This window comes from Eutrema salsugineum, unplaced genomic scaffold (assembly GCF_000478725.1).
Source record: "Eutrema salsugineum unplaced genomic scaffold, Eutsalg1_0 scaffold_13, whole genome shotgun sequence".
Classification (NCBI taxonomy): Eukaryota; Viridiplantae; Streptophyta; class Magnoliopsida; order Brassicales; family Brassicaceae; genus Eutrema; species Eutrema salsugineum.
This window is the reverse complement of record NW_006256885.1, coordinates 4,736,551-4,763,003: the sequence shown is the minus strand read 5'-3', so window position 1 is coordinate 4,763,003 and position 26,453 is coordinate 4,736,551. Positions and strand designations below refer to the sequence as shown.

Below are 26,453 nucleotides of genomic sequence, written 5' to 3'. Positions count from 1 at the left end.
AGGAGTTTGCCCGAAGCCAATTATGGGACCTTTTGACTTGTTAGAATTTTTTTTTTTGGGTCAGTTCTCCTTAATTTCTTATAGTTTTTTATGAGAACAGGTTCAAGAGGGCCAAATTTGCTCATATTCTCCTTCTTACATGCGGATTTTCTAACTGATGAAACCTAAGCCTCTCCTCTAGTTCTCCTAAAAACCATTTTAGTAAAGTTTCATTTTTGATAGAATCTTATTAAAATTTCCGGCTCTAACAAAAGTTTCGGCGAATCTCAAACCAAATCTTTGCTTTTGTGTGGTAGCTAGTATTAATTAATAATATTGAAAGAACTGAACAATGAAGACCACATTTTAACTAACCATAAACTGGTCAAAATAAAACAAAAAGAGTACTATTTACCTACAATTAATGGAGTTCAAGAAATTGATAGAGAGTAAGTGTTGAACCCAAAAAAAAAAAAAAATTGATAGAGAGTAATCATTTCTCAGTACTGTAGGACTTATAGGAGATAACGAAGCTTCGGCCCATCCGTTCAAATTAGGCTCTCAAAGTAAAGAAGTTACCCCTTTGATTTAGACCCACATTCCCAGACTAAGTATTTAGTTCTGTAAATATGTCAACAAAACGATCAATTAGATTCTGTTGTTATGATGATGATGACATAGTGTGCAATGACACCTAAAAAAACAAAAGTAATCAAGGAGCTAATCAAAACCTATGGGCTTAGCTTCAACAAGTTCTCTGATTAAGAATATCTGTTTTATATTCTAAAGGCTAGAGGAAAGTTAGGTCGAGCTCAACAACTAATGATTCTCTACCATTAAATCACTAAGGTATATATATATGAAAAAAATGGTGAGAAAAGACACAAAGAAGGAACATATATTCAACAACTAAACAAAACTCTTAATTCTTTTCAATACTTGTAGAACTTTGACAATGGGAAACACTTGCAGCAAGCAACAATATGTTTCAATGATCACAGGCACACTTAAACACTATCACATGCACTGTAGGGTTCTGTGACTTGACAGACACTATGTAAACAAAAACTAGTTTTTGATCTAGACTGATGATATAAACGGACCGAGACATGTCGCTACCAAACAGCTCACATCGTCAGGATAAGACGGATACTTTCAAATCTATGAATATCGAAGAAGCTCCGGGACCTCGGGAAACCTGACAATTCTGAATATACTCCGCACACACATATATATTGTCTCCAACTCGTGTGCTCACAAGCTTAGTGCAACTGCAAAGCAACCATATAACTTTCATTCAAGTCCTTTTTAAACAAGACTACTAATATAAGACTATGGCTTTGATTTGTAACTTTGCGGAATGGCGGAATTGTGGAAAAAATCTTGCAGAATAGATTAAGCGACTTATAAGTCGTTTTTCTGTGAAATGACTTTTTCTTTGTATTTTTGTTAAGCAAAAACGCAGTCTGCGTTTTTATGTGTATTTTTTCATTACGCGGATTTTTGTTGGTTGGCAAAAAACCTGTGGAATTGTGTTTAAAAACGCAATTCCGCCATTCCGCAAGTTACCAATCAGAGCCTATATATATATGGTAAACAAAAAATTGTGTGTTTTGCTATTTATCATCTAATTAAGAATTTGGCTTTTGTATGTTTTAGGCTTCGAGCATCTTATTTATCATCTATGTTGAATTTGGCTTTTGTATGTTAAACTCAAACGTACTTATTTATCATCTATGTTGAACACTTTCTAAACAGATTTGATTAAGGATATTTTATAATTTATCAATAAAAATGCTGTCAAACATCAATTATTTTACTATATAAACCATTATGTTAAAAGAAAAAGTATATAAAAATTTAATTAAAAAATTTGGTTTAAAAATATATATGTTATATAAATCCACCCGCTCTCATAAAAGTAAAAACATCATCACAAGTATTGCTGCTGTATCCGAGCTCTGTTCTGCTCCCACCACAATCTTGCATTCGTTTCTCCAAACCTCTCTCGGCTACAACAACAATGAGAAATGTTGTTTCAGTGGTGTGAAAGTGCTTGCTATTAACAGATATTTTTTTTTTCTTTTCTAAGAACAAGAAAAGTAAATGGTTTTTACCTGAATCGAACACGTCTAAGCTCGCGAGTCCCATCTGGTAAAGCTCTGATTGTAATGTAAACACCGGCTTCGTCTTGTTCCACCCATTCTGTTTCAGTGTCACTTGCAATACTTACAGAGAGCTCCCCTGAATGATCTGCTTCTTCTTCCTCTTCTTCTTCTTCTTCTTCCCTTGATGAGCTACTTCTTCTTGCTGACTCATCAACCGATGATGTCTCGGTTTTGGTCCCACTTATGCTAGAGAGTTTTGGCGTCGTAGCAAGACCAGATGAATCATGGTATCGAACTTGTGTTTGTGTTGTTGGTTGGTGAGCGAGTGAGCCAGAAGAACCATAGCCTTTTCCTCGAGGGCATTCTTTGTTTAGTGGTGGAGTTGCAGGACCGTTCTTGGTAGACTGAATTCGCGAGCTCTGGTATACAAATGAATTACTAGTTAGATAGACTTCAAAGAATCATAAGAAAATGGATCTATGCGTTCAAATGTGTACCCCATCTTCAGATCTAGGATGTGTTGGAAGCGGGACGCTCTGCTGATTAAACTGCTGCACATTATATAATTCCATGACCTTGTCGAAATTCTCTGCCCACCACTTTTGAGCTTGCCATTTATCGAACATTTCACGGCTGCAAGCAAGTAGAAATTTGAGGAATCAACAAACAAGGTGCTGAATTAACCATATGTAATACAAAACGCAATGACTATAACAACCAAGTGAACAGTGTTAGGCTCAACAGACAAAAAGCCAAAGTGTCCCTCTTTTTAATAAGGCCATGAAGAAAGTTAGTTAGATCAAGCTGCTCTCATAAATGTCCCCATTTACAAGATGAATTTACTAAACGCTTCCCCACACAACTGTTCTTGGGGAATCCATTTAAGATCGGATTCGACTACCCAAATATAAATCCACATTTCAAAAACCTTTCTTGGCAAAAGATCTCACAATTACAACAAATCCTTTGGGGGACCACTTCAGATAGATTCAAGAAAAATGCAGATTTCCAAAAACACAAATCACTCACAAGATAACATCTTTAATACCAACTGTACTTCTCTCATAGCTTGACCCCAAGAAACACACATCTCTATTTCAAAAATCAAATCATCAACATAATGGATAAAGGTCATTTCAATTGAGTATCATCTTCAAGGTCCCCTATTCTAATTCATTTCAGGATCCTAACTTTTCTATTTTGTGAAATTGCTACAAAGGACATATAAAAATTTACCTGAACCGAATCCGCTTGAGATCATTCCCTCCCTCAGGCAATGATACAAATGTGATGAGGACACCAGGCTCCACTTGAGCAACCCATTCTTTGGGCTCATCTTCTTCTTCCTCCATGAACACTGTGGACTCTGTCCTGCCACTCATGGATTCAGGTGTTCCTTCTCCACTCAAAAGCCCTTTCAACCTTGACTCCATTTCCTTCCCCAGAATCTTCGGTGTTGAGCTTCCACTTCCCGCTCTCTTGTACGCATAATGGAACCTCCCAGAAGCTGATGCAACATCCGAATCCGCGTAGTTTCGGTTCTGATTTCGGTTTGACGACCCCGAACATGGTTTGCAGCTTTTGTAGGCACCTGATGCTTTCACTGCCATGTCTTTTATCTGAAGATTTCACACATAAACAAGAATCACGTGATTTATGACAAAAATTGAGTACACAAAGAAAACAAAACCTGAAAGCCACATACTAAAGTTGGCTTATTTCGTTGAAAGATCAGAAACCAAATAGTAGGCAGATAATTTGACTCGTTGATTTTATTCTTAGCTCCCAAACAGAAACCAACAAGATTCTCGAAACGGTCCTGTCTGGGAGTTTCTTTCCTTTTCCCATTTGTATTTTTCAGACAAAGACAAACAACAGGTAGTGAAAGTGACACAGAAGAAGAAGAGGAAATTTATCTACTTGTGACGTCAGGGACTTAATCGCCTGCTTAGACCTGGGTGTTCCGAGAACTCTGTCATCTTCTTCTTCTTCCTTAGATCCGCCATTGGATGTGTTTAGCTGCTTCGAACAAGCTATGCACGTGAGCATCTCTCTCTCTTACCCTCCACGAAGTTTCAAATTCGACCTGAGAAATCAAGCCGGAAAATATAAATCACTTTCTCAAATCTAAAAACTTTCCGGAAAAAGACTCGAAATGATTTGTACCTTTATGCAACAGTAGTTGCGCACTGCACTTCTAGCTACAGTATATCCAATCGCAAGTCGATAGCTTTCTCTGCCAAAGAGATTAAAACTCTTGTTTCGCCACCATTGAAGAGGTCAAAATGACGGCAGGCCAAGGAGGAGAACCGTTACGCCTGCGGAAAATTAGGGTAACGGGATCTGCAGATCAGACCAATAAACGATTCCGAATTAAATTAAAACTCTCTGGGTCCGTTCTTTGCGGCTTGAAGCTCTTTGACAGTCTGAGATTGAGTGAGAGAGACTCTTCGGACTTTCTGAAATCCGAAGCCGAATTCAGAAGCAAATGCAAAAAAGCTACGAATTTGGTGAGAGAGACAGAGTGTGAGAGAAGGAGAGAGAGAAAAAGAGAGGAACTTTGAGATCGTCGGACACTGCGAAAGCAAGCGCACAAGTGGTGTATTGTGTTCCTAGTTCCTATATAAAGCTCTACTCTTTCTTCTTCTTTTCTTTTTTTTATCTATTGGCCATTTTCAGATTCGTTTTTTTTCGTTTTCTAACTTTGGTATTTATGGATTAATACCAAACCAAAAAACCCAGATTCTGATCGGTTACCAACATAATAGTTCTACAGCTTTTAGCTACTTTATATCCGAATTTTTGTCAAGTTTTGATTTATGTATGTTTGCTTCTTATTTAATTTTTATTTATATGATTAGTTATTTTATTAATTTTTAATAACAGTGCAATTTCACTTCCAAAATTTTGAGCTTGCTTAATTTTCACTAGTCTGCTATTTCGTACTGTTGTATGTATCTGAAAATTAGAATACAAAACTAATTGTACTGCTTGGAAATGTGGAAGAAATCGGACAAAAGAAAATTTTCAAGTTATATTCTCCCTTCTCTTTTTCCTTTATCTGTTCCCTCTCTTAATTTGTTTCCGTTACTCTTTTTTCGTTTCTTTCCTTTTTTAAAGTACGATATTCAGTAAAGAATAGAATGATTAGCTTTTTTAGGTTTATTTATATAGTAGAAATAGAATATGAAACCGTGCAAAATATCCATGGTGTATTTAGAGATTGACACGTGCATTATTGAATGATTCTAGCTGTCGATTTTGCACACAAGAAAAGAGAAGGAAAAAGGAAACCAACAAGAAAAGAAAAAAAAACTAATCTAATTTGTTAGTATATGTCAATTTTCTCAGTTACGAGTAGTTCAAAATTTAAAACCGTGACTTTAACCGAGGTTACTATTTATCAGCCATAATTCAAATTCATTCAACATTTATAAGCAAGTAGTCATTTAATTTGTATAAAAAAAGATACTAGTCGTTTAAATTAATTGCATACAAAATAATATGCAAAACCAAAAAAGGAATAATTACGAGTGTATGTGTATGTATATATGTCAGATGGTCACAGGAGCGCCGTGAAGCAACGGGCGAGAATTAACTACACTGTGGAATTTGTTACCATACATTTCTTTTTTTTAACTAAGACAGCTAAAACAACGCCTATTCGAATAAAAAAAAGGAGGACAAAAAATTACAGCAATGAATGATCAGATCGGATACTGGAAATATGATTATTTTACCTTGCCACGTGAAAGATCACTGTTATCTCTTGGTTTTATGTTAGATAATAGATACATCTTTTTTGTTGTTGTTGTTGTTGTTTCTCTTTCCTTTTTAATGTTTTCGCCTGTATACTTTTTTTTTTGAACCTTAAACCAAATGCTCTAAACAATCTTTTTTCGTCTGTATTACAACGTCACAAGAACCTCTATTCCCCCGCACGTTATATTGGACATACTCGCATCTAAGATATGTATTTAAATTTTAAATAGTTTAATTTGGTAGTCAATTGCTAGTATTCAAAAGTCAAAACTATATGTTGCATTTTTGTAATTCTATAGATACAAGCTTTTATTTCTTTCTGAAGCGACAGTTTCATATATATTATTCCTATTACTTTTGATGAGCCACCCACAATCACATCAGTGATTCAAAACAAAATATACAATATATATATACTTCATCTGTTTCATAATAAGTGTCATTCTAACATATTTCATACAAATTAAGAAATTAATAAAATATACAAATATATTCCTAATCAATATGCTTTTATAACATTTAATTACAAATATTATTATCTTTAAATGAGGGATAAAAAAGAAAATAAGAGTAAAAAGTTACATTGAAAATGCAGAATGACACTTTTTTTGAAACAAAAAATGAAATCTAAAACGACACTTATTATAAAACGGAGGGAGTATATAACACTGCATTCAGATTTCTTCAACCTATCTATGTAAAGTAATTTCGAATTCAATTCACGCAATTCTCATACTTAACTTATTTTTTTCCGATTTATGGAACTATTGGATAAAAGTAACTTGAATTCTCTGTTAATTTTTTTATATATATTTTAGGTGTTAAACATTTATTATTACTATTTTTCAGTTAAAAAATTCCAAACTTAATATCATATTTATCTCGGATATGGATGGATTAGAGCAAGTTAAGTTAGCTCACTCCATACTATCGGCATTGGAGCTCAAGATCTTCCAACTCTCTTTCTTTGAATGGCAGGTGGTACGCTGGTTAAATATACCAATACCAGGTTAAACTGATTTAAGTTAAGTTTATTTAATAAGTTTATCAATTATGATCATTAATATTTATGCCTAGCTTTATGGCGACAAATAAGTATATCGCACCTTCGCAAACTGAAAGAAAAAGGCATAAAGCGATCTATCTAAAAACAAGTGATGATGAGACATGCAATGAAGCATGTCATATTTAGATTCAAGCTTGTTATTAAATAATAATTTAAACTTTATAGAGCTATTTTTCCAACTAAGCCTATCAATGCCTTTTTGTCCCACCTTTCTGTCTCCTTCGAGGCTTAAGCACTTCGATTTAAAAATTAAAACCATTTTGAAAGCTAAGTTAGGCAAAACTTCATTTCAAAGTATGCTTTGCTTCAGGAAACGCTTTGATAATTCTCTTTATTCTTGCTGATCTCTTTCGGGAGTGAAATAAAGGTAAATTATAATCGAAGGCTTGATCATTTATGTGTTTTTTTATGTGTGTCTAAAGATGTAGAACGATCCCTTTATTTTTACTAAAAGCATTGCATAAATTAAAAGTTCTTAATGGCTAAGGTAAGTGATTGATGAAAGGGAATACAGAAGAAGAAGGAAAAACAAGTTGGGGTCATAAAGTTTCCAAATACAGTTAAGAATCCCATTTGAGCCCATGGTTGATTGGGCCCAAATATAGTTAATAGCCCTCTCAAAACTGAATTTTGTCACAGGAAGAAACCATATTAGCTTACCATGCACTTCTCGTAGGTGATTACATCCCACACAACGATCTGTTTCTTGTATAGCTCTTCTTTCTTTTCATCATTTTGCTTCTCGCCAAAATCAAAGAGTTACTCAGCTCCGATCATTGTCTCCGAATATCTTCTGCTCTAAGATTCATGGTGAATAGTTTACCGTCACTCTCTCCACGCGAATCTTAGCTCTGTGAGAAGCCCTAACTCGCTGCTTTGGAAACTATCGAGCTCGTCCCCTTTCGGAGCATTCGTATATAGTTGTGCCGGCGGGTTGGTTCCTGATCGGGCTAGCATTTGGAGGTAATGATCTCTAATGTCTTTAGCTAGGAGCTATTTGATTCATTGACTTTGCTTCTTTATTCTTCGGCGTTATCGGATCAGATTTCGGGAATTTGGTGATTCAAGTGGCCGATTTAGGGTTTGTTTTACTGGAATACGTAGTTCAAGTTCGAATACGTTGGAGATCCTTTTTATTTAGTACTGATGATTGTATCATTGATTTACTCTAATTCCTTCAGTTCTTGCGTCTCTTTGGTTTTGCATCCATTACGGTTGTTCATATTTCCCGAGCGAAATAATCTTTGAAATCAACACTATCTTCTTCGTCTTCATCTTTTTGCCGGTTTTTCATCCATAAACAATCCAATGTTCCTTAGACTAATCAGTATGTATTTGATGCATGAATCCAGCTCTTGTTTATGGTTGTTTTTAATGTTATGGCGAGGCTTGTTGTTTGTTCCCATGCTTGTTTTTGTCAATTACCTTTATCCGACTATCTTCTGTTTTTTCTTCTTCTTTATCTCTCTTTCCTTGTTAGTTTGAACAGTTTGAGGCTGCAATGAATTCGTCATTAAACGGATCTCCACAGAAGAGAGGGGAAAGAGAGGGAGTTTCGAATAAGCCACAGCCTGTAAAGTCACATCCCGCAAACACTTCAAATGCAGGTTTGCTGTTGATACTCTTTGATATATCTGCAACGTCATGTTCTGAGCTCTCATGCTTGTTGATATATATATTCAGCATTCAATGGGAAAGCTGGAAGCTTGAAAAAGCATTCGCGCGATAGTTTAGTGTACCTCACAACATGTACGATTGGGCATCATGTGGAAGTGCATCTGAAAAATGGATCGGTGTATAGTGGTATATTTCATGCTGCTGATGTAGAGAAGAATTTTGGTGAGGCTCTGTATTAGAATTTTTGTTTTCCTTAAAGATGTAACGCTTAAAAAGACACTACCATTTCTTGCCATTTATTGTTTTTTTTTGTAACTTCCAGGAATCATTCTAAAGATGGCATCCTTGATTAAGGAAGGTATTTTACGAGGGCATAAATCCCGTTCCGAATTTGTCAGAAAGCCACCTTCCAAGACACTCATTATACCTGCGGATGAACTTGTGCAAGTTGTAGCTAAGGTGTGCTTGCTTTTATTAACTACAGGAGAACTTTTTTCTGATTAAGTTTATGTCAATGTGTTACATTACATGGCAGGGAGATTAATTTGAGATTGACATTGTCATTCCTTTTACCATTAATTTTGGTGTTAGGATCTCTCTGTATCCAGTGACGGAATGTTAAATGCCGTTCAGAGTGAGAAGCCGATGGAGCTGTTGACGGACTCTTCTATATCACAGTCTAGTCATGTTAATCACGGAAGAGTGCTACAACGCTGGGTACCTGATGAGGATGCTCCACAGGGTCTAGAAAATGTGTTTGATAACCCTTGGAATAGGTATATACACATATTTGAATTTCTTGTTAAATTTATTTATTGAATGTTTGAAATGCAGAATTGTCAGCTGGATCATTTGTCCACGGTTTCTTTTGCTGAGATTTTTAGATGAGAGAATGGTGGGAATGAATAGATATTTTTGTGCTTGCACTTTACACTATGCTTATGATCTTCATTTTGGAAAGCTATTCTCTTTCTATATCTCTGTCCATAAGATAAGGAAGACTACTGTTTCCATAGTTGTCTCTCTTATGAGCCATCTTTGCTGTGAAGCTATTACGCTTTTTTTTTCCCTGAGATTTCTCGTAACATGGGTATTTACTGGTAATATGCTCAGCTGATACGTTTTTGCTTGTAGGGGATGGGATCAGTTTAAGGCGAATGAGTCACTGTTTGGAGTAAAGAGCACTTTCGATGAGGAACTCTATACCACAAAAATTGAGAGAGCTACTCGGACTAGAGAGCTCGAAGAGCAAGCCGTGAGAATTGCAAGAGAGATTGAGGGTGAGAATACCCGAGATCTTCATGTGGCAGAGGTGATTTTTTGGGTTTTTTATTTTCAGCTTGATTCCTAGGTTTTTGTTGTTGTTGTTACAAGACCAAATTTGTAAATTCTTCATGCCTGCAGGAAAGAGGCCTTCAGCTTAATGAGAAATTTGATATTGACGAGGAAACTAAATACTCAGCTGTCCGTCCAGTTGATGGCTTTGATGATAGTGGGTTTGATGAAGAGGAAGACAAATTGCTGGATACTAGCAACGATCAGACTTTTGGTGGTTCATCTACTTCTGATGGCCAGAAGTCAGCTTCTTCTAGTGGCAAGGGCTATGAAAAAATACGGGGTGACAGTCAGCCTCCTCGGAAAGATACAAATGTAGATCAAAGCTGCTCGATATCTGGTGAGCAGAGATCCAGAGAATCTCCTGCCCCAGGCGGCAGTATCAGGTTATTTTTTTTTTTTTAATATTTGACATTAGGCTACAGACTTTATATTCTGGAAAATCATCTAAAAGACTTGTCTCACATTGGGATTTCTGTTGACATAACAGTGAGAGCCAGCTGGGTGAGCGAAGAAACAACAGTAATCCAGAGGTTTCCCCCAGTAACAGAATAATTTCAACAGTAATCCAGATTGCATTTGCGTTTATTCCTGTTCTATTTTTTTTTTTTTTTTTAATATTGGTTCTTTGGCTTCCTTTTGTATTTACAGTCCCCTGAGGAATCAGTTTCTGGTCATGGAGGTATATGCTACTTCTTTATTGCAGTGTTTTTTTTTATATCTGCATTCCCTCTATATTTGTTTATCCGTTTGAACAATTGATGCCCACAGAGAAGTCTGAACGGGATTTCATATTCTAGTGGTAGTATTAATTTTTAACGAGCAGGACTCACGTTTTTCCTCGGCCTGACACAGTTATTTATTTTCACATAAAGCTACTAAAAATATGCATCTTGGAATATAGATATCAACGAAGGTCCAAAACTTGGTGGTGGTGGTGCAACCTCGGTGACGAAGGCTGTTGCTGAGAGAGAAAAACAAGTCAGTCAAGTTTCTGGTAAAACAAAACCTGACATCTCTTCTAGAAGTTCAGAAAGCCGCCCAGCTCCTTCAACATCAAGTCGTCCTAGACTATCACCAAGCTCCTCCATTGGTTCTTTGTCGTCATCAGAAAAGTCCACGCTTAATCCGAATGCAAAGGTTTTGTTATTTGATTTGTTCAGACTGAAATAAAGATAAAGAGTTGTTTTCGTTTTTATTAATCATGAGTCATTGGGTCTGATCAGGAATTCAAACTCAATCCAAACGCAAAGAGTTTCAAACCATCACAATCTCCAGCTCCTGTGCGGCCTCAATCTCCAGTAGCAGATGCCTCCTTCTACTACCCTGCTGGTCCTGTTCAGCAGATGCCTGGAATGCCTGTTAGTTACGGGGTAAGTTCATTGGTGCTGTAAATTTTACTGAAAAAAAAAACGAAATATGGTCTCTAAAACTCGTATTGGCCATGCAAAAAATTGGCAGATGCAACCGCAATATCCTGGCCAGCAGCAGCAGCAGATGATGTATTATCATGGCCAGCAACATCTTCAAACATATTATCCTCCAGGTGCACAGCCCCAGGTTTGACACTCACACACACACACACAAACCCTTATTATTATGATAATCATCAAAATTCTTAAAAAGAAAGAAGTCTCTAATGGTGAGGGAAATGTGATGTTGTAGTATCCGCAGCAGCAGCAGCAGCAGCAGCAGCAGCAGATGATGCTTGGTCAGCCTAGGCCGCCAGTTGTCTACATGCCGCCGCCTCATTACCAGCCGGTTATTGCTTCTTCTTCTTTTGTTTTATGTTCAAAGGGAGCGTTGAGCTTTCGGATGCTGAGATCTCTCTGTGTTTTTTTTTTAACAGGAAAATCCATATAATCATGGACGAGAGTAAAAAAACCTGATGGTGATGATGTTGCTTTTTTTGTGTGAAGGACCTGAACGAACCAACCCTCTGTTTTGGTTTACGCTCTTAATTTCTTCCTTACCCCAAGTTACTGAAACCATGTTCGTCTTCTTTTTAGCTTTCCCGATCGGAAATTTTAATCTGTAATAAAAAAAAAAGAAAAAAAAAAGGAACGATCTATATGTACTTGTCTGTTTTCTTGTATCTGAAAAGAACGGATATACATATTTTAGAGTTTAGGTTTTTCTCTCGTGTCCTCACTTTCGCAATTTGTGTGCGTGTGCATGGCGGCTGATTTTTGTATTTTATCTTTTAGAATCCAAAACTTGTGAAAATCCGACTAGATGACTTTTATTGGATTTGAAAATCGCAACCGTTTGTTACACAACTTATAAGAAAAAGTTGGATAACAGTGATATAACGACCAAGAATTCAAATCGACAATGGCTATCCTTACTAAACAGATGGGCGCATGCATTGCTAATACGACTCCAAAAAAATTGAATTTTATCTCTTCAAACATATAATATAACCAGCTTCGGATAGTAACCAGATACTGTTGAAGTGTTAAATATTACCATTGATGATCCGATTTATGCTTAGGTTGTCACCTTCAAATTCAAATCTTGCAATGCACACAATAGTAATGTGCATTCCGCCTCCTCTCAAGTATTGCCGTCCTTGAAATTTTATCCATATTACATTCTATGAATGTTCCGTTGCTGTAAAGGAGGATCCATCCTAAGGGAGTTGTTGTCTCCACTATGTTGTGTGGTGAGAAGCGTCATAATTACATTTTATCCCAAAATATTCATTAAAGAATTTAAGAAAATGTAATGGGATGGTCAAAATCGATCAAGAAGAAAAATCTGCTTTTCATTTAGCGAAATGGTATCTAGGTAGAGAGATTCCAATGAAGATACACATAATACGTACATCCTTCGGTATCCTAAAATCCTTTCACAAGAGTTGTAATTTTTTTTGCTTTTAATTTGATCAAAAATTCCTAAAACTTCTAGACGTAATTAACGTGTGACTAGGGCATTTTTAGTACCCGTATTTAGCTTTACTTTTAAAGCAAATGAACACGTCAAAGAAACGAATCCGTTCATTGATTGTTTGCTTTCACTATCTTATGCAGAAACTTGAGGAAAGCAAGCCCTGAAATAGTCACTCATAGTAGCATCTGGTCATAAGGTAAGCATTAGTGAAAAATAATACGACTTTGATACTTGTACATAGATTCACCCTCCTTATGTGTGTGTTTATGACTTTGTGTGTTCTATGAAATAAAGGTTTAAATGAAACTTTATATGACTGCCTCACTTGAAAATCCACCATATGCATTTGCATCATATTAAAAAAAAAATGTCATTAATCACCTAAATTAAATGAGCAATCATACCGAAAGAAGACGCAGACAAAAATAATCCTCAACTACGATACTTTACTTGTGTTCGGGAATGTTCATTTACAGTTGCCAGATTTTCTATATTAAAAAATTCATCTCTATGCTTGACTTGATTTATATATCTTTTTACGCGAAGTAATTAACAAGTTCACATCCACAATTTTTTTATAAAATACTTATATGGTTGCGTTAGATGTTGACAATCTCCACTGACTTTTGCTTTGCCCCTAGATTTTTCATTTTTCTATAAAAGAAAGGGAAGTATCTATATATGTATCTATGTTATATATGTGACGTGGTTTATCTTTCAAACATCGGATGTAAAATCACGCGCGATCGAGGCGCGCGTGGATTTTTGAACAGCGATGTGGCGGCTGTGATTAAAATATAAAAAAATATTGAAAGGGAACAAATGTGTCACTGGTTTTTCGAATGACAAATTTTCATCACATCAAAACATAGAATCCGATAGTACCGTAGGCCTTACACACCTGATTATCTCTCTCTCTCTCTCTTACAATTTCTCTTGTGAAGCCTTTTTAAAAAATCTTAAAGTTCATCATTAAAAGAGAGAGTATTAACCAAATAGACGACTTTTAAAAACTCTAACCAAATAGAGAAGACTTGTACTAACCTCTTTATACAACTGGATTATTTATAGAGCTCACTATTTATATGATTTTATTTGGTAACAGTAAAGAGAGACAACAACAAAAAATAAAAAGGAATATAAACACAAAAGGAAGATAAGAGTGTTTATTAATTAAAATTAACGAATAATACTAATTAATGTAAGCTAAAAGGTAGTGTTTCATGGTGAAATTAGTGGTGCGAAAAAATTGGTATTGCCGAAGAGAAATAAAAAAGTGAGGTACAAATAAGCTTTCAAGCCATAGCCAATAAATACCCAATTTGCAGAGACAGTGAAAGAGATAAAGAGAAAGAGGGAGAGAGATGCCATGTTTTGAGGAAGGAGACATGCATCATCTCAACCTTACATGATCTGTTTTCCTTTTCTCTCTCCATCTTCACCAAATCCATTGATTTTCTAGTTTTGGGTCTCTCTATTTGACTACTTGTACTCTGCTTTCAGAAGAAGAAGAGAAAAAAAGCCATTTTTAGGTGATTACCTGATAGGTGAGAAAATCTTTTTGTTTCTTCTTTTAGTTATGTTCTGTTTTCTCGTTTTTTTTTTTTGTTTTTTTTTCACTAGATCAGTAAAGTTCGAAGGAGTTTCAATTTCTCATGTCTTATTTCGTTCAAATTCCGGGAATCTCGTCGATTGAATTTATGATTTACCAGTTACTGGTATTGCATGTTTGTGCTTTTCTCTAAGCGCTACAGTGATGAATCAAAAATCTGTTTTTTTTTTATCTGATTCGTTAGGCCGTTGATTCTCAAATTCTGAATCTTTGCTTTCTGCTTAGTATGATAACCGGATCTGCTCTGTGGTTTCTTTCTTTTTTTGTTCTCTTAGATCTGCTGTTTGTTGCTCTTCCTTTGGATCAAGAACTGTTTAGATTCGTTCCAATTTAATGCAATATCATGACCTGGGATTTGGATTATAGGTTGCTGGAAAAAACATCTCTTATCTCATGATGGATCTACTATGGTCTGAAAGATTAGCTTAGTGAAATATTGTTTCAGACAATGCAAAATTTTCATAGCAAAGATTCATTGTCCTTTCCTGCAACTTCTTGGGGAAACTCTGTGTTAAAAAACTCAAATGTCCAAGGATCAGCATCCATGACCGACAAAAGCAACAACACATTAAGCATGAAGATGGAGATGATGTCTACCCATTTCCCAGGGATGCAACAAACTGGTTTTCAGTTGCAGGAGCATGATTCTTCCTCAACACAATCCACTCGAGGAGACTCATCTGGTGAGGTTGCAAGTTTGGGGGAACATAATAACAACAAGCGTTATGGCCACAGTAGTGTAACCCATCTCTCAGGTCCAAAGCTTTCAACTTTTTTTATACCCGAATTAGAGTTCATGCAATGTGTTGTAGCTGATCTATGGGTTCTTGTTTCAGATGCAGGTTACAAAGAAAACGCAGGGAATCCTAGTGGAAGTCATTCAAAGTCAATCTTGTCGAAGGTCTCTCAAAATTCAGCGGTTCCTTCTACTATTGAGGTTAATTTGTCAATCATCTTTGACCTTATCATAAATCTTGTAAATACGAGACTAATAATAACGTCTATCTTTTATACCCTCAGGCTTCTTGGCCTCTACATGGCACTGAAACGCCACATTACAATGGTTTCATGTCTTTTCCGTATGCATCACAACACACGGTAATACAAAGTTGTTACATTCCAAGATAATGCTGCTGTTTCATCTTATCGCACTAAAGCCTTTGCATAAACGATTTATGATCTTTATTAATTGAAGGTGCAGCATCCACAAATTGGAGGGTTGGTTCCTTGTAGAATGCTTTTGCCTCACAACACTCAAGAGAACGAACCAATCTTCGTCAATGCGAAACAATACCAAGCCATTCTACGTCGCAGACAACACCGTGCAAAGCTTGAAGCTCAGAACAAGCTCATCAAAGTCCGCAAAGTATGGTCATCTCTATAAAACTATTCTGATAATCAGAATAACTATATAACGTTTCAGAGATTTTTTTTTTTGTATGTCTAAAGAGACTGAATTTGTCTATGAATTATGCAGCCATATCTTCACGAGTCTCGCCACCTTCACGCTTTAAAGAGAGCTAGAGGCTCTGGTGGGCGATTCCTCAACACAAAGAAGCTCCAAGAATCAAAATCTCCACAATCTCCTTCATTCTTGGGCACGCCGCGTTTCTTCAAGAACCCTCAGGGAAAGTTCAGGCAAAGGGAAATTCCGGGCGTTGGGGTCGGGTCTAGCGGCTCGGCAACATCTTGTTCGGACTTAACTGGGAACAATAACGACATGTTCCAACAAAACCCACAATTCAGGTTCTCAGGTTATCCATCAAACCACCATGTCTCAGTTCTCATGTGACACTGTTTCTCCATCAAATCATGACGGGAAGTCATCCTTGGCTATTAATGATCCATAAAGAAGTTTCTGTCTTTTTAGTCTGCTTTCTGCAAATCTCTACTGCAAAAGAAAAAATAAAAAGTTGAAATCTTTTAACTATTATTGGGGGGTTTTATGTGATTGTTTATGGTTTGTTGCTGTATTGTTTGTCTACTTGGTTAGAACTTAATCGTTTTGATTAAACGAACCCCACATGGATTTGTGGTTTATGTAAAGATGTGATTTTTTTTTTTTTTTTACTCTTTAGAGCTCACTTCACCTTCTGCTGCCTATATAGTCCATTTCAGCTCTAAACTCTTGCAAGACTTTGTATTTAAATCAATCAATAGTAAATATCTTCATTGATTTAGCTCAATTCTCACAAAGATAGCTTTTACCGAATCCATATGGTTTTCTATTATAATTGAAAACAATTTGTTCAGTTCAAAATAAACGTCTGAAAGATTGACATTAGTAATAGACATTTACATCCAAATAAAGATCGTCAGGTGGTCCATTGAACCTCATTTGACCAACACCAACGATTCAACATGTCTTTGTCTCATTTTATTAAGGTTAATTTATATTTTGTCTTGACGTTTATATCCTCCAATCAATTCCTACATCCACAATCTTTACGATTGCAAATCATTCACCAACCAAATAGGCGTCACAAATCAATAATTTGTTGTACTGCTCGAATCAATAATGATCATACATTTCTCTAAATCTTTTAAAAATATTATGTGTTGGATTGTGGACATTGAATTTATATATCTAGACATCTAGTTGTGGATTTATAAAGAGTTATAAAAGCCTATCAGGTGTGGTCTTGTGGATATTGAATTCATATATCATGTTAGTTTTCTAAGATGTTTGAAACATATACGCAATAACGCAAACTAAATTTTTATTAATTCATAGTCAATCGCTGTTTGTGGGCAAACATCAGTTTCTTGAAAGCTTGTAATGATGTCAAAAAAGAGAGGGAAAGCTTGTTATGTTTTATTATAGAAATGGATGCTATGATTTTCCTCCAACTATTATAAAAAAAGCTTTCAATATTTGGACATAGTTCCGCAGGACCACAAAGATTAATAAATCATTCGTATTGGACTGTTGGACAATATGTTCATAATGTTATTCATTCCAATATCTATCTTGTGACACAAACTTATATATATATATATATATAATGGTTGATATCTAATGTTTTCGGAAAATAATATTCTTCTACATATTCCAAACTAATACGCGAAGATAGGTTATAATTTTTTAACCAGTAGAGTTTTAATAGACAAACCGTCAGACCATAAAAAAAGATTATCCTCGAGACCAACAAAGAGAAGATAAAACCAGATTCTATGTCTGCATCATAATATGTCCCCACAATCTAAACCTTGGTTATTATAAATACTATTATACTAATGACAACATCATTATACAGATTCATACCTTTATATATTTCTCAAATCTTCTATTGAAACACCCATATATAACATGCAGCACATAAATAGTACACTACAACCACCAACAATGGTCCCAAATTGCAATAAGTGAAGAGACTAATTGATTTAAGAAATGCAAATCAAATTGTAATATTCAAATGGTAACTCTCACAACTTTCAAGACCATTTTCTAAAGGTAGTTATTATACTCTTCGACATGCACATCCTATATAAGACCACACACGCCATTTCAAGTTATATTCGATTCTGATCGTAGATCTCCTCCGATCCAAATGCTTTCTATTCCTGTTATTGTTTATCTTAAACCTTAACCCTATCACCTACTCACAAACAATACCTTTCTCATCATGTATTCAATGTCGTTAGAAGAAACAGAACCACCAAATCAAACTCTAGATCAAGTCCTAGGCTGGCTTGAGGATTCCATGTCCTTAACCCCATTACCTGAATTCGATGATTCTTATTTGCTCCACGAGTTCGACGGGTCTCAAACGTGGGAATGGGATCAGGCTCAAGATCCGGGATATGATTTTATTCATAGCTATAGTCAAGATCTTAGTGCACTTATGGGTTGTGAAGCAACAAACCTGGAAGTGGTAACCGGAGCTCCAGTCATTAGTTCGGATCCTCCACCCGTATTTCATCAACCAAACGAGCAGTCCATGAAAAGGAACCATGATGGGCTTATCGATGACCAACTAGTGAAAAGATCAGCAAGGAGCAAGAGGAAAGCAAAGAAGTCTAGTGAGATGAGCTGCAAAGATGGTAACAAGGAAAAGAGGTGGGCAGAACAACTTCTTAACCCTTGTGCCTTGGCAATCACGGCAAGGAACTCATCAAGGGTTCAACATTACCTTTGTGTTCTCTCTGAACTTGCCTCTTCTTCTGGGGATGCTAATCATCGGCTTGCAGTTTTTGGTCTTCAAGCGTTGCAACATCATATTTCAACCTCCTCCTCTGTTACATCCTCTGTTACGTTTGCTTCCGCAGAAGTGAAGATGTTTCAAAAGACTTTGCTCAAGTTCTATGAGGTAAGCCCTTGGTTTGCTTTGCCTAACAACATGGCAAACTCAGCTATCCTGCAGATTCTAGCACAAGATCCCAGAGATAAAAAGGATCTTCATATTCTTGATATTGGTGTTTCTCACGGTATGCAATGGCCCACTTTGCTGGAAGCTCTGTGCTGCAGACCAGAAGGACCTCCTCCTCGTGTTCGAATAACCATTGTATCCCATCTAACCGCAGACATACCTTTCTCTGTTGGTCCACCTGATTACAATTATGGTTCTCAACTCATTGGCTTTGCTCGGTCCCTTAACATCAACCTCCAGATCAATGTAGTTGACAAGTTCCTCCAACTCAGTGATACCTCATCTCATGAGACCGTGATCGTCTGTGCTCAGTTTAGGCTGCATCAACTGAAGCAAAGTACCCCTGATGAGAAAAGTGAGGCTTTGAGAGCACTGAGAAATTTGAAACCAAAAGGAGTGGTTCTTTGTGAGTACAATGGGGAATACAGTAGCAGTGGAGACTTTGCAGCAGGATTTGCGAGGAAACTTGAGTATCTTTGGAAGTTTCTGGATTCAACAAGCTATGGGTTCAAAGAAGAGAGTAGCGAAGAGAGGAAGCTAATGGAAGGAGAGGCAGCAAAGGTGTTGATGAGTTCAGGAGAGATGAATGAGGGAAAAGATATATGGTATGAAAGGATGAGAAAAGCTGGTTTTGCCGCAGAAGCGTTTGGAGAGGATGCAATTGATGGAGCCAAATCTTTACTGAGAAAATATGACAGCAATTGGGAACTAAGGATGGAAGATGAAGATACCTTTGCTGGGTTATTATGGAAAGGAGAGGCAGTTTCATTTTGTTCCTTGTGGAAGTAGCTAGCCTCTTTGTGTTTGTCTTAATTTTCCTTGTAAGTTTCCAAACTAAAGCTTTGTATAAACTGTGTTATCTGCAAAGTTATTTTATTTTCAAGTAGCCAATGCAGCATTTTCCATCTAGGATGGCATGTCAGGATCACAATTTGATACTCTTTTACTTTTAGCCTCTCAAGATATATTAAGTAATTTGATACTCTTTTGCTAATAGAGTGCTACTAGATTGGCAAAGATTGATAAAATTGATACTAGTGAAGAACTATGGTGACCAAAAATATATACATGTAAATGAAATTTATATGAGCTTCTTTTTTTGGAAATTTTAACAGTAATGCTTTTTAGCTTTTTCCAGCTTTGGATTAAATTAACAGAAGCATTTGCTATGTACAACAAATTAATCATTACTAAATACATATATATATACACATAGTTAACAAGCCCCTTAAAGACTCATCAACTTCCCCATCCGACCACGGCCCCAGGGCGGGAAAACGCGAGTCCTCGATCATACATCCGTTGAATCTCTTCTCTGTATTCACTCAGAGACTCATCAGGTATTGGTGGAGTCAGCTCCACCACATCACCCATCTTCAGCTTCCACTTGAGGTCGCTCACAGGTCTCTGGTTCAGCCTCGGTCTTAGTTCTTCCTTCGCTGGTATGGACCACCTCGAGCTCCCTGGCCCCGCCCGGCTCAGCAGATCCGAGACTGTTGAACTCTCTGGAAATTCTTGCACAGACATCTGCATTTTTCCGATTTGTTCAGTATAACAATCTTAAGCCTTATACTCTCTAGTACTCGACAAGACTATTAAAAAGCAAGTTTATAACAAACCTTGTCATTTTCGATTACGATGACATAGACTGGTCCGTCCTGGCTACTGTTAGGCTTGTAAGAAGCCGGGCAGTCTCCGGAGTGAGACGGAAACTTGCAAGGGGGTTTGATGGAATCAGAAGAACTGATGGAAGAGCGGTCTTTGCTCATTGTTTCGCAGTGCCAAGTTACAACCCATCGAGCCCATTCAACCATCTGAAGCACAAACGAAGAGTATTTGCAGTCACCTTCCTTGTACCTCCAGTGAGCTGCAAAGCCAAATTCAGCCTGCAAATGCATCTCCTGTGTACGTATTTGGACTTCAAGTGGAACCGTTCCATTGTCCATAACTACCGTGTGCAAAGATTGATACCTAAAATATAAAAAGTAACAAATACTAAAGTCAGATTCGTAACACTTTAACAAGCCACAACTTAAACAACAGGTATATGAACTTACCCATTGAACTTGGGATGAGTTATGTAATCCTTGAGCTTTCCAGGAACTTCAGACCATAAACCATGAACTACTCTTAAGGCCTTGTAACAATCTCCTTCGTTGTTAACGATCAAACGTAACCCATGAATGTCATGTATTTCATCCACTGTTAGCTTTTTCCTGGTATAATCGAGAAAATTTAACATCAACATTAGTCTTCTGGTTTCACTCACACTGTTCCATATGTTAATGAGTGAAGGAGAACTTACTTCAACATCTTGCAGTAAATACTATACAAGCTCTTGTGCCGGCCACAGAGAACATGGTAAGAAATGCCTTCTTTCTTGAGAGCTTGCTCCAATTTCTCTATTGCGGAAGTAATCATGGCTTCATCGAATGAATCCTCAAGCATGGTTGACATCTCGTTATGCTGTTGTGGGTAAAGATGCTTGAAACATAGATTTTCAAGCTGAACTTTCCAGGTAGAGATCCCTAACCGGTTAGCCAAAGGTGCGAATATTTCAAGCGTTTCTTTGGCAAATCTCTGCTGCTTTACTGGGGACAAAGCGTAAAGCGTCTTCATGTTGTGCAGACGATCAGCAAGTTTGATAAGAACAGCTCTTGCATCTGCCATTGCAAGAAACATGGTGTGCAAGCGATCTGCTTCAACGGTTTTACACGCGGTATTGTTCTCTCTAGCGAGTTTGCTCAGTTGGCTAAGCTTTGAGACCTATATACAAAACACACATTGAGCTCAATCAGCTACTAATAAGCACGGTTTTTTCCAAACCAAGAATCTCAACCAATCAAATAAAAAAAGACAACAGTTGTTACAGAATTTCTTACCCCTTCGACCAAATCAGCAACTCCTGCTCCAAAGTTCCTGAGAATATAATCATAGCTCATGAATGAATCGTCCATGGTGTCGTGAAGAAGCCCAGCCACAACAACAGTTGAGTTAGCTCCGATATTAGCCAATAACATAGCAGTCTCAACGCAATGTTGCAGGTAAGGATCACCACTAGCTCTCATCTAATTTTAAACACATCAAACGAAAACTTTCAGTCACCAAAAGCAAACAAGAATCAAAATTTATGGAAAAAGAAGTGATTTAAGGCCTCTCTCTCTACCTGTCCTCTATGAGCTTTCTCTGCTTCGTAAAATGCTTTGATCACAGATTCATCTTTGAAGATTTTGTGCCTCAGCTGAGCACGTCTTAGCAAATCCCTAGCATATGGCTGTCTCGCATCTGCCCCAAATCCATCCTCCATAGTAAACGTTAGCTCATCAACGAGATCCGAATCCGAAGAAGACGATCCCAATTCGTAATCCACACACGAACCCACGGCTTTCCTTACGAATCCATTGAACAATCCGCTAGCTCCTACGCGAAGAGACCCATGGAAGCTTCCATCTAGATTCCGATCGCGAGAAACCCTCATCGGAGGGCTGCAGCTACACGAGACTGGACCATGAAGCACAGAGATGGGGCTTTGGTGGTCTCGTCTATGATACGAGGAACCCACGAATTTCGCAGGAGAATAACAAAAGGAGCTGCTCAAGCTCAGATCTTTCAAATCCTCACTCCGATCATGGCGTAAGGACGAAAATTCCTCAACCCCGATAGAAGCTGAAGATTTGACGGATGCGCCGGAGAAAAGCGAAGAGAGGCCTCCGACGATGGGTTTCTGCGGCGAAGAAGACGTCGAAGGAGACGCCGACGAACTCCTGGAGCTCAGATCGAGATCACAAGCGTTGATCTGATGCGGCGTGGAACAAACGCTGCTAGGTGGGCTAGCGTAAAGCGCTATGGTCGTCGCCACCACCATTGGAGCTCGTTGGTTCTGGTTTAGAATCCGAAGGTTCAGGTTTCAGAAAAATCAAAGAACGAAGAGAAAATGAATAAAGAATATCCTGTGCAAATTCCCAGAATTAGCTCCCCAAACACGTCAATTTCCCGGGAATCAAAAGTCACCTTTTTTCTATGGAGACAAACAGATTACTCAAAACCCACGAAATTCCCCACCCTAAATTCCAGAAAACCAGACTGATACGGAGTTCTAGAAAGAATTTTATTTAAAAGAAAAAAAAAATCTACTTAGATGCGAAGAACAGATCAAAACCTAAGGTATATACAGTTTATACGAGTTTAGAGATGAAATTGAAGAATACGACTCGAAGGCAGACAAGAGGGGGTGTGTGTAAGGAAGAAGAAGAGAGGAAGACGCTTTGCTTTAAGGAAGTAAAAATTAGATATTTATTTCTCCCTCATCGATTTTTCATAGAAACCACTCTCTCTCCATCCATATTCGTCTGTTTAAGTTTGGCCGACCAAGCTAAACCGGTAAACATAATTACTTAAATACCCTTTCGGTTATTCGGTAATTGTTGTTGACTAAGTGGGATTAGTACAGTCTAATCTCGTTATGTCGTAATCCTCCACTGCTGACGTAAATGATAAGTATATATAAAAAAATATAATTTTCGTTTATTGGGTATAGATTCAATATCTCTAAAGAATAAAATATTTTTAGTGCTTAACCCGAACCAAGATCTATAAATCAGAAGATTTTATACTTTGTAAATATTGCTTTATGTCAAGTTATCAATCTGTCTTCCAAACTCAAAACACAAATAGTTTAGGCGATACTACTAGTACATCTTTAACTAAAGCTAATTCTTTGGAGGCTTGCACACTCGTAAAAGAGGGATGACACGCTAATTGATTAACAATATCCAATCAGATGACATCAATAATTAACAATATCCAATCAGATGACATCGATATCTCAACTCCAATGGCGATAAAATAAAAATTACGGCATAGTTTATAGATTCACTAAATGTCTTTTGTGTGTTCATAAAAGACATTTCAAGAGTATTGTGCTTTAACCTAACTCGTATGATAAAACAAGGAAATATAGTACAAGACTCATAATTAGTAGTTATTTGATAAAGTCCAGATTACGTAATTTATTGTTCGATTTCTTTTTTGTATTTATAAGTTTAAACTTATTACAGATTTAATGGTAATCTACTATTATCAATCTTAAATACTTATTAACTGTTGAAGGTGGGTTTAGCACCCTTTATTTAGCCCAACAGGCCCATCAAAATCCACCAGCATTACAATTTTGGCCCATTAACAAGACCCAAAAAATCATCCCACCGTCATCACGTCACCTACTCGCTCACTATAAATAGAAGAGAGGAGGAGACCAAGAAAAGGGATCTCGGAAAGGAGAAGAGAAATAGCTCGTGAAGGGATGAGAACACCCACCTCGCCAAAATCACCATCACCTCGCCAAAATCACTCCCACCCTGCCAAATTCACCATCACCTCGCCAAAATCACTCCTACCTCGCCAAAATCACCATCACCTCGCCAAAATCACTCCCACCTCGCCAAAATCCCTCTCACCTCGCCAAAATCACCATTACCTCGCCAAAATCACTCCCACCTTGCCAAATTCACCATCACCTCGCCAAAATCATCATCACCTCGCCAAAATCACTCCCACTTCGCCAAATTCACCATCACCTCGCCAAATTCTCTGCCACCTCGTCAAACTTATCTCACCTCATCACCTCGTCAAACTGATCTCACCTCGTCACCTCGTCAAGCTGATCTCACCTCATCACCTCGTCAAGCTGATCTCACCTCGTCACCTCGTCAAGCTCACCTCACCTCATCACCTCATCAAGCTCACCTCACTTCGTCACCTCGCCAAACTCACCTCACCTCGCCACCTCGTCAAACTCACCTCACCATGTCTTAAACTTTGTTCTTATTTCGTTGCCGATCCAAGCTTAATTTAACAGAAAATCTTTGAACTCTTCAACATAAGTTGACTTGTTTGACCCGTGCGAACTCACGTTCAACATTAACCTTATATATGAATTAAATGAAACTATTTCTTAACAGTTTTTTCCGCAAATTATAGTAATATTTTTTAATCAGTATTCATAAATGCTTTATTTAGTCATTGATCCTTTTGTTGGGTATAGATTCAGTAATTCAGTAAAGTAATCCTTTTTTAACTTTGCCCAAACACAATCATTTTATAAAATAAGAATTATCCTCTTGGAATCTTTTTATTTTTAATTATTCACAATTTGTTTAAAAAAAGTTATATCTACGGCAGATGAGTCATCCAATTTGCATCACCTTTATTCATTTATAATTGTTATTTATATAAAAATATGACGTGTGTCATATAATTTTTTTTTTTTAGCAACTGGAGTCTGCTACTTTAAACATGAATTAAAATCAGCAAATTGTATAAATGAGGGTCCACCATGAGATAATGTCTTCTCTGTCTGCTACTCTATTTTTTGTTCTTCTCCTTAATGTCTTGTTTCTATAGTTTCTTTGTATTTTTTTCTTTTTCATTGGACCTTGTTACTTCAGTAATGGGGATCTGGATCAACCACAGATTGGTGACTAGGTTAAACAACTCCTTAACTCCATTCCCCTTCTTCGTTAAACAGTACCTAAGTTATAGATTGGCACTTCAGTAATGTTTTATATAACGATCCTTCTATATAAATATATATATATATATATTATGTTTTTGGGAAGAAAAGGCAATGAAAAAGAACAACCATTTCCGGTTAAATTTTGCAAAATGACTAAATAAAATAACTTGTGCAATAATATTGTCAGTCAAACATATCGTAGAATATACTGGTTGACAAAAATAATTACGGAAACAATGGGTTTATGTAGGGGCAACAGTGACATTTTCAATGCAGTAAGTGGTGAGAATTAGATTTTAATAAACGTTTATTTGGTTATTGCCGATGCTCTCTAGAAGATTGGCTTGTAAATGACTAGTAGATAAGGACACCGACGCGTCTCGAAGAAAAACCATCACAGCAAGAAATTTCGCCACGTGGAGCCAAGTCGGTAAAACTGAACATGGCACGCGTCATAATTGGCGGCCACGAAAGAAAAAAATGGATGTCACGCTCATCTCACGTGTCCACTCCCCAGCTTCACTTCCACGACTTATGGGGATCGCGTGTCTACCCAAATCGGACGGCTACAATTGAATCTTCGGATTGTAGATTGAATTGCAGCCGTAAAAGCTATTTCGAAATTCGGAATCATGTAAATTTCCTACGGTGGTTGAGAGACGACTCATAACTAGTCAACGCCTGTTACATTCTAGAGCACGTGAGTCACGTGCGTTTGTGTATAAAAGACGTATTGATATGTTCGTTTCACAATGACGTGGTTTTTTTCTTACATCGACGGCAGACGAAAGAAGATCATATGAAATTGGTTTTTTGAAAAATATTTGGTTTTATTATGCAGCAATCGAGATATTTAGGGGATCGAATCGGTTAGTTTCGGTTTAAGCATAGAACAAAAAAAAAAAAAAAAGAGAGGAGGTGGTCCACAAATAATGGAATGCGATTTGCGTAAGAAGCAAAGTATTAGGAATTTTGGTCAGCCATGACTACTTCTCCACGTGGAATTGTTCCGCTGCCTTTTACTCTCCTTCACGCAATCACTCTTTCCTCACACGCATCTTCACGTGTTTCATTCCGGTTTTCTCTTAACCGAGATGACAACCCGGCCCCGCAAGTGTATATATATTGGTTTGGTTTACTTTTCCTTGCACACAAACATCAATACTAGCCCAATACCGTTTTTCCGTGGATCCGTCGG

At 37.2% G+C, this 26,453-nt stretch overlaps 5 protein-coding genes across 14 annotated transcripts; 3 read left to right on the top strand and 2 right to left on the bottom strand.

The window, feature by feature from the left end:
• Positions 1–1,780: 1,780 nt before the first annotated feature.
• Positions 1,781–4,671, bottom strand: LOC18024132 (protein Brevis radix-like 2). Its single transcript, XM_006407078.2, has 6 exons — positions 4,254–4,671; positions 4,008–4,173; positions 3,324–3,706; positions 2,585–2,720; positions 2,097–2,506; positions 1,781–1,991 (listed from the first exon to the last, which is right to left on the bottom strand). Exons 2-6 carry the CDS (start codon positions 4,134–4,136, stop codon positions 1,913–1,915), a joined length of 1,137 nt encoding a protein of 378 aa, XP_006407141.1. The 5' UTR covers positions 4,137–4,173; positions 4,254–4,671; the 3' UTR covers positions 1,781–1,912.
• Positions 4,672–7,641: 2,970 nt separating this feature from the next.
• On the top strand, positions 7,642–12,001 carry LOC18024131 (polyadenylate-binding protein-interacting protein 4). 5 transcript variants are annotated; one of them, XM_024159633.1, is made up of 14 exons: positions 7,642–7,878; positions 8,396–8,522; positions 8,599–8,754; positions 8,855–8,991; positions 9,124–9,308; positions 9,667–9,844; positions 9,937–10,253; positions 10,358–10,418; positions 10,519–10,549; positions 10,772–11,007; positions 11,094–11,240; positions 11,329–11,427; positions 11,533–11,628; positions 11,717–12,001. In XM_024159633.1, the coding sequence occupies exons 2-14, from the start codon at positions 8,417–8,419 to the stop codon at positions 11,744–11,746; spliced, it is 1,779 nt and encodes a 592-aa protein (XP_024015401.1). In that variant the 5' UTR covers positions 7,642–7,878; positions 8,396–8,416; the 3' UTR covers positions 11,747–12,001. The 5 variants fall into 5 exon arrangements, with proteins under 5 accessions (XP_024015401.1, XP_024015402.1, XP_024015399.1 ...); XM_024159634.1 differs by having other exon boundaries at positions 10,358–10,430; positions 11,329–11,413; XM_024159631.1 differs by having other exon boundaries at positions 10,358–10,430.
• A 1,980-nt stretch (positions 12,002–13,981) lies between these two features.
• LOC18024129 (nuclear transcription factor Y subunit A-6) lies at positions 13,982–16,474 on the top strand. 6 transcript variants are annotated; one of them, XM_024159418.1, is made up of 6 exons: positions 13,982–14,306; positions 14,738–15,126; positions 15,214–15,308; positions 15,392–15,469; positions 15,573–15,737; positions 15,849–16,474. In XM_024159418.1, the coding sequence occupies exons 2-6, from the start codon at positions 14,820–14,822 to the stop codon at positions 16,161–16,163; spliced, it is 960 nt and encodes a 319-aa protein (XP_024015186.1). In that variant the 5' UTR covers positions 13,982–14,306; positions 14,738–14,819; the 3' UTR covers positions 16,164–16,474. The 6 variants fall into 6 exon arrangements, with proteins under 6 accessions (XP_024015186.1, XP_024015185.1, XP_024015184.1 ...); XM_024159417.1 differs by having other exon boundaries at positions 15,567–15,737; XM_024159416.1 differs by having other exon boundaries at positions 15,208–15,308.
• A 1,520-nt stretch (positions 16,475–17,994) lies between these two features.
• Positions 17,995–19,530, top strand: LOC18024128 (scarecrow-like protein 29). The gene has a single exon (XM_006407072.2). It carries the CDS (start codon positions 17,998–18,000, stop codon positions 19,528–19,530), a length of 1,533 nt encoding a protein of 510 aa, XP_006407135.2. The 5' UTR covers positions 17,995–17,997.
• A 243-nt stretch (positions 19,531–19,773) lies between these two features.
• On the bottom strand, positions 19,774–22,606 carry LOC18024127 (probable GTP diphosphokinase RSH2, chloroplastic). Its single transcript, XM_006407071.2, has 6 exons — positions 21,908–22,606; positions 21,624–21,809; positions 21,047–21,507; positions 20,799–20,957; positions 20,361–20,712; positions 19,774–20,268 (listed from the first exon to the last, which is right to left on the bottom strand). The coding sequence occupies exons 1-6, from the start codon at positions 22,604–22,606 to the stop codon at positions 19,981–19,983; spliced, it is 2,145 nt and encodes a 714-aa protein (XP_006407134.1). The 3' UTR covers positions 19,774–19,980.
• Between the last annotated feature and the right edge of the window lie 3,847 nt (positions 22,607–26,453).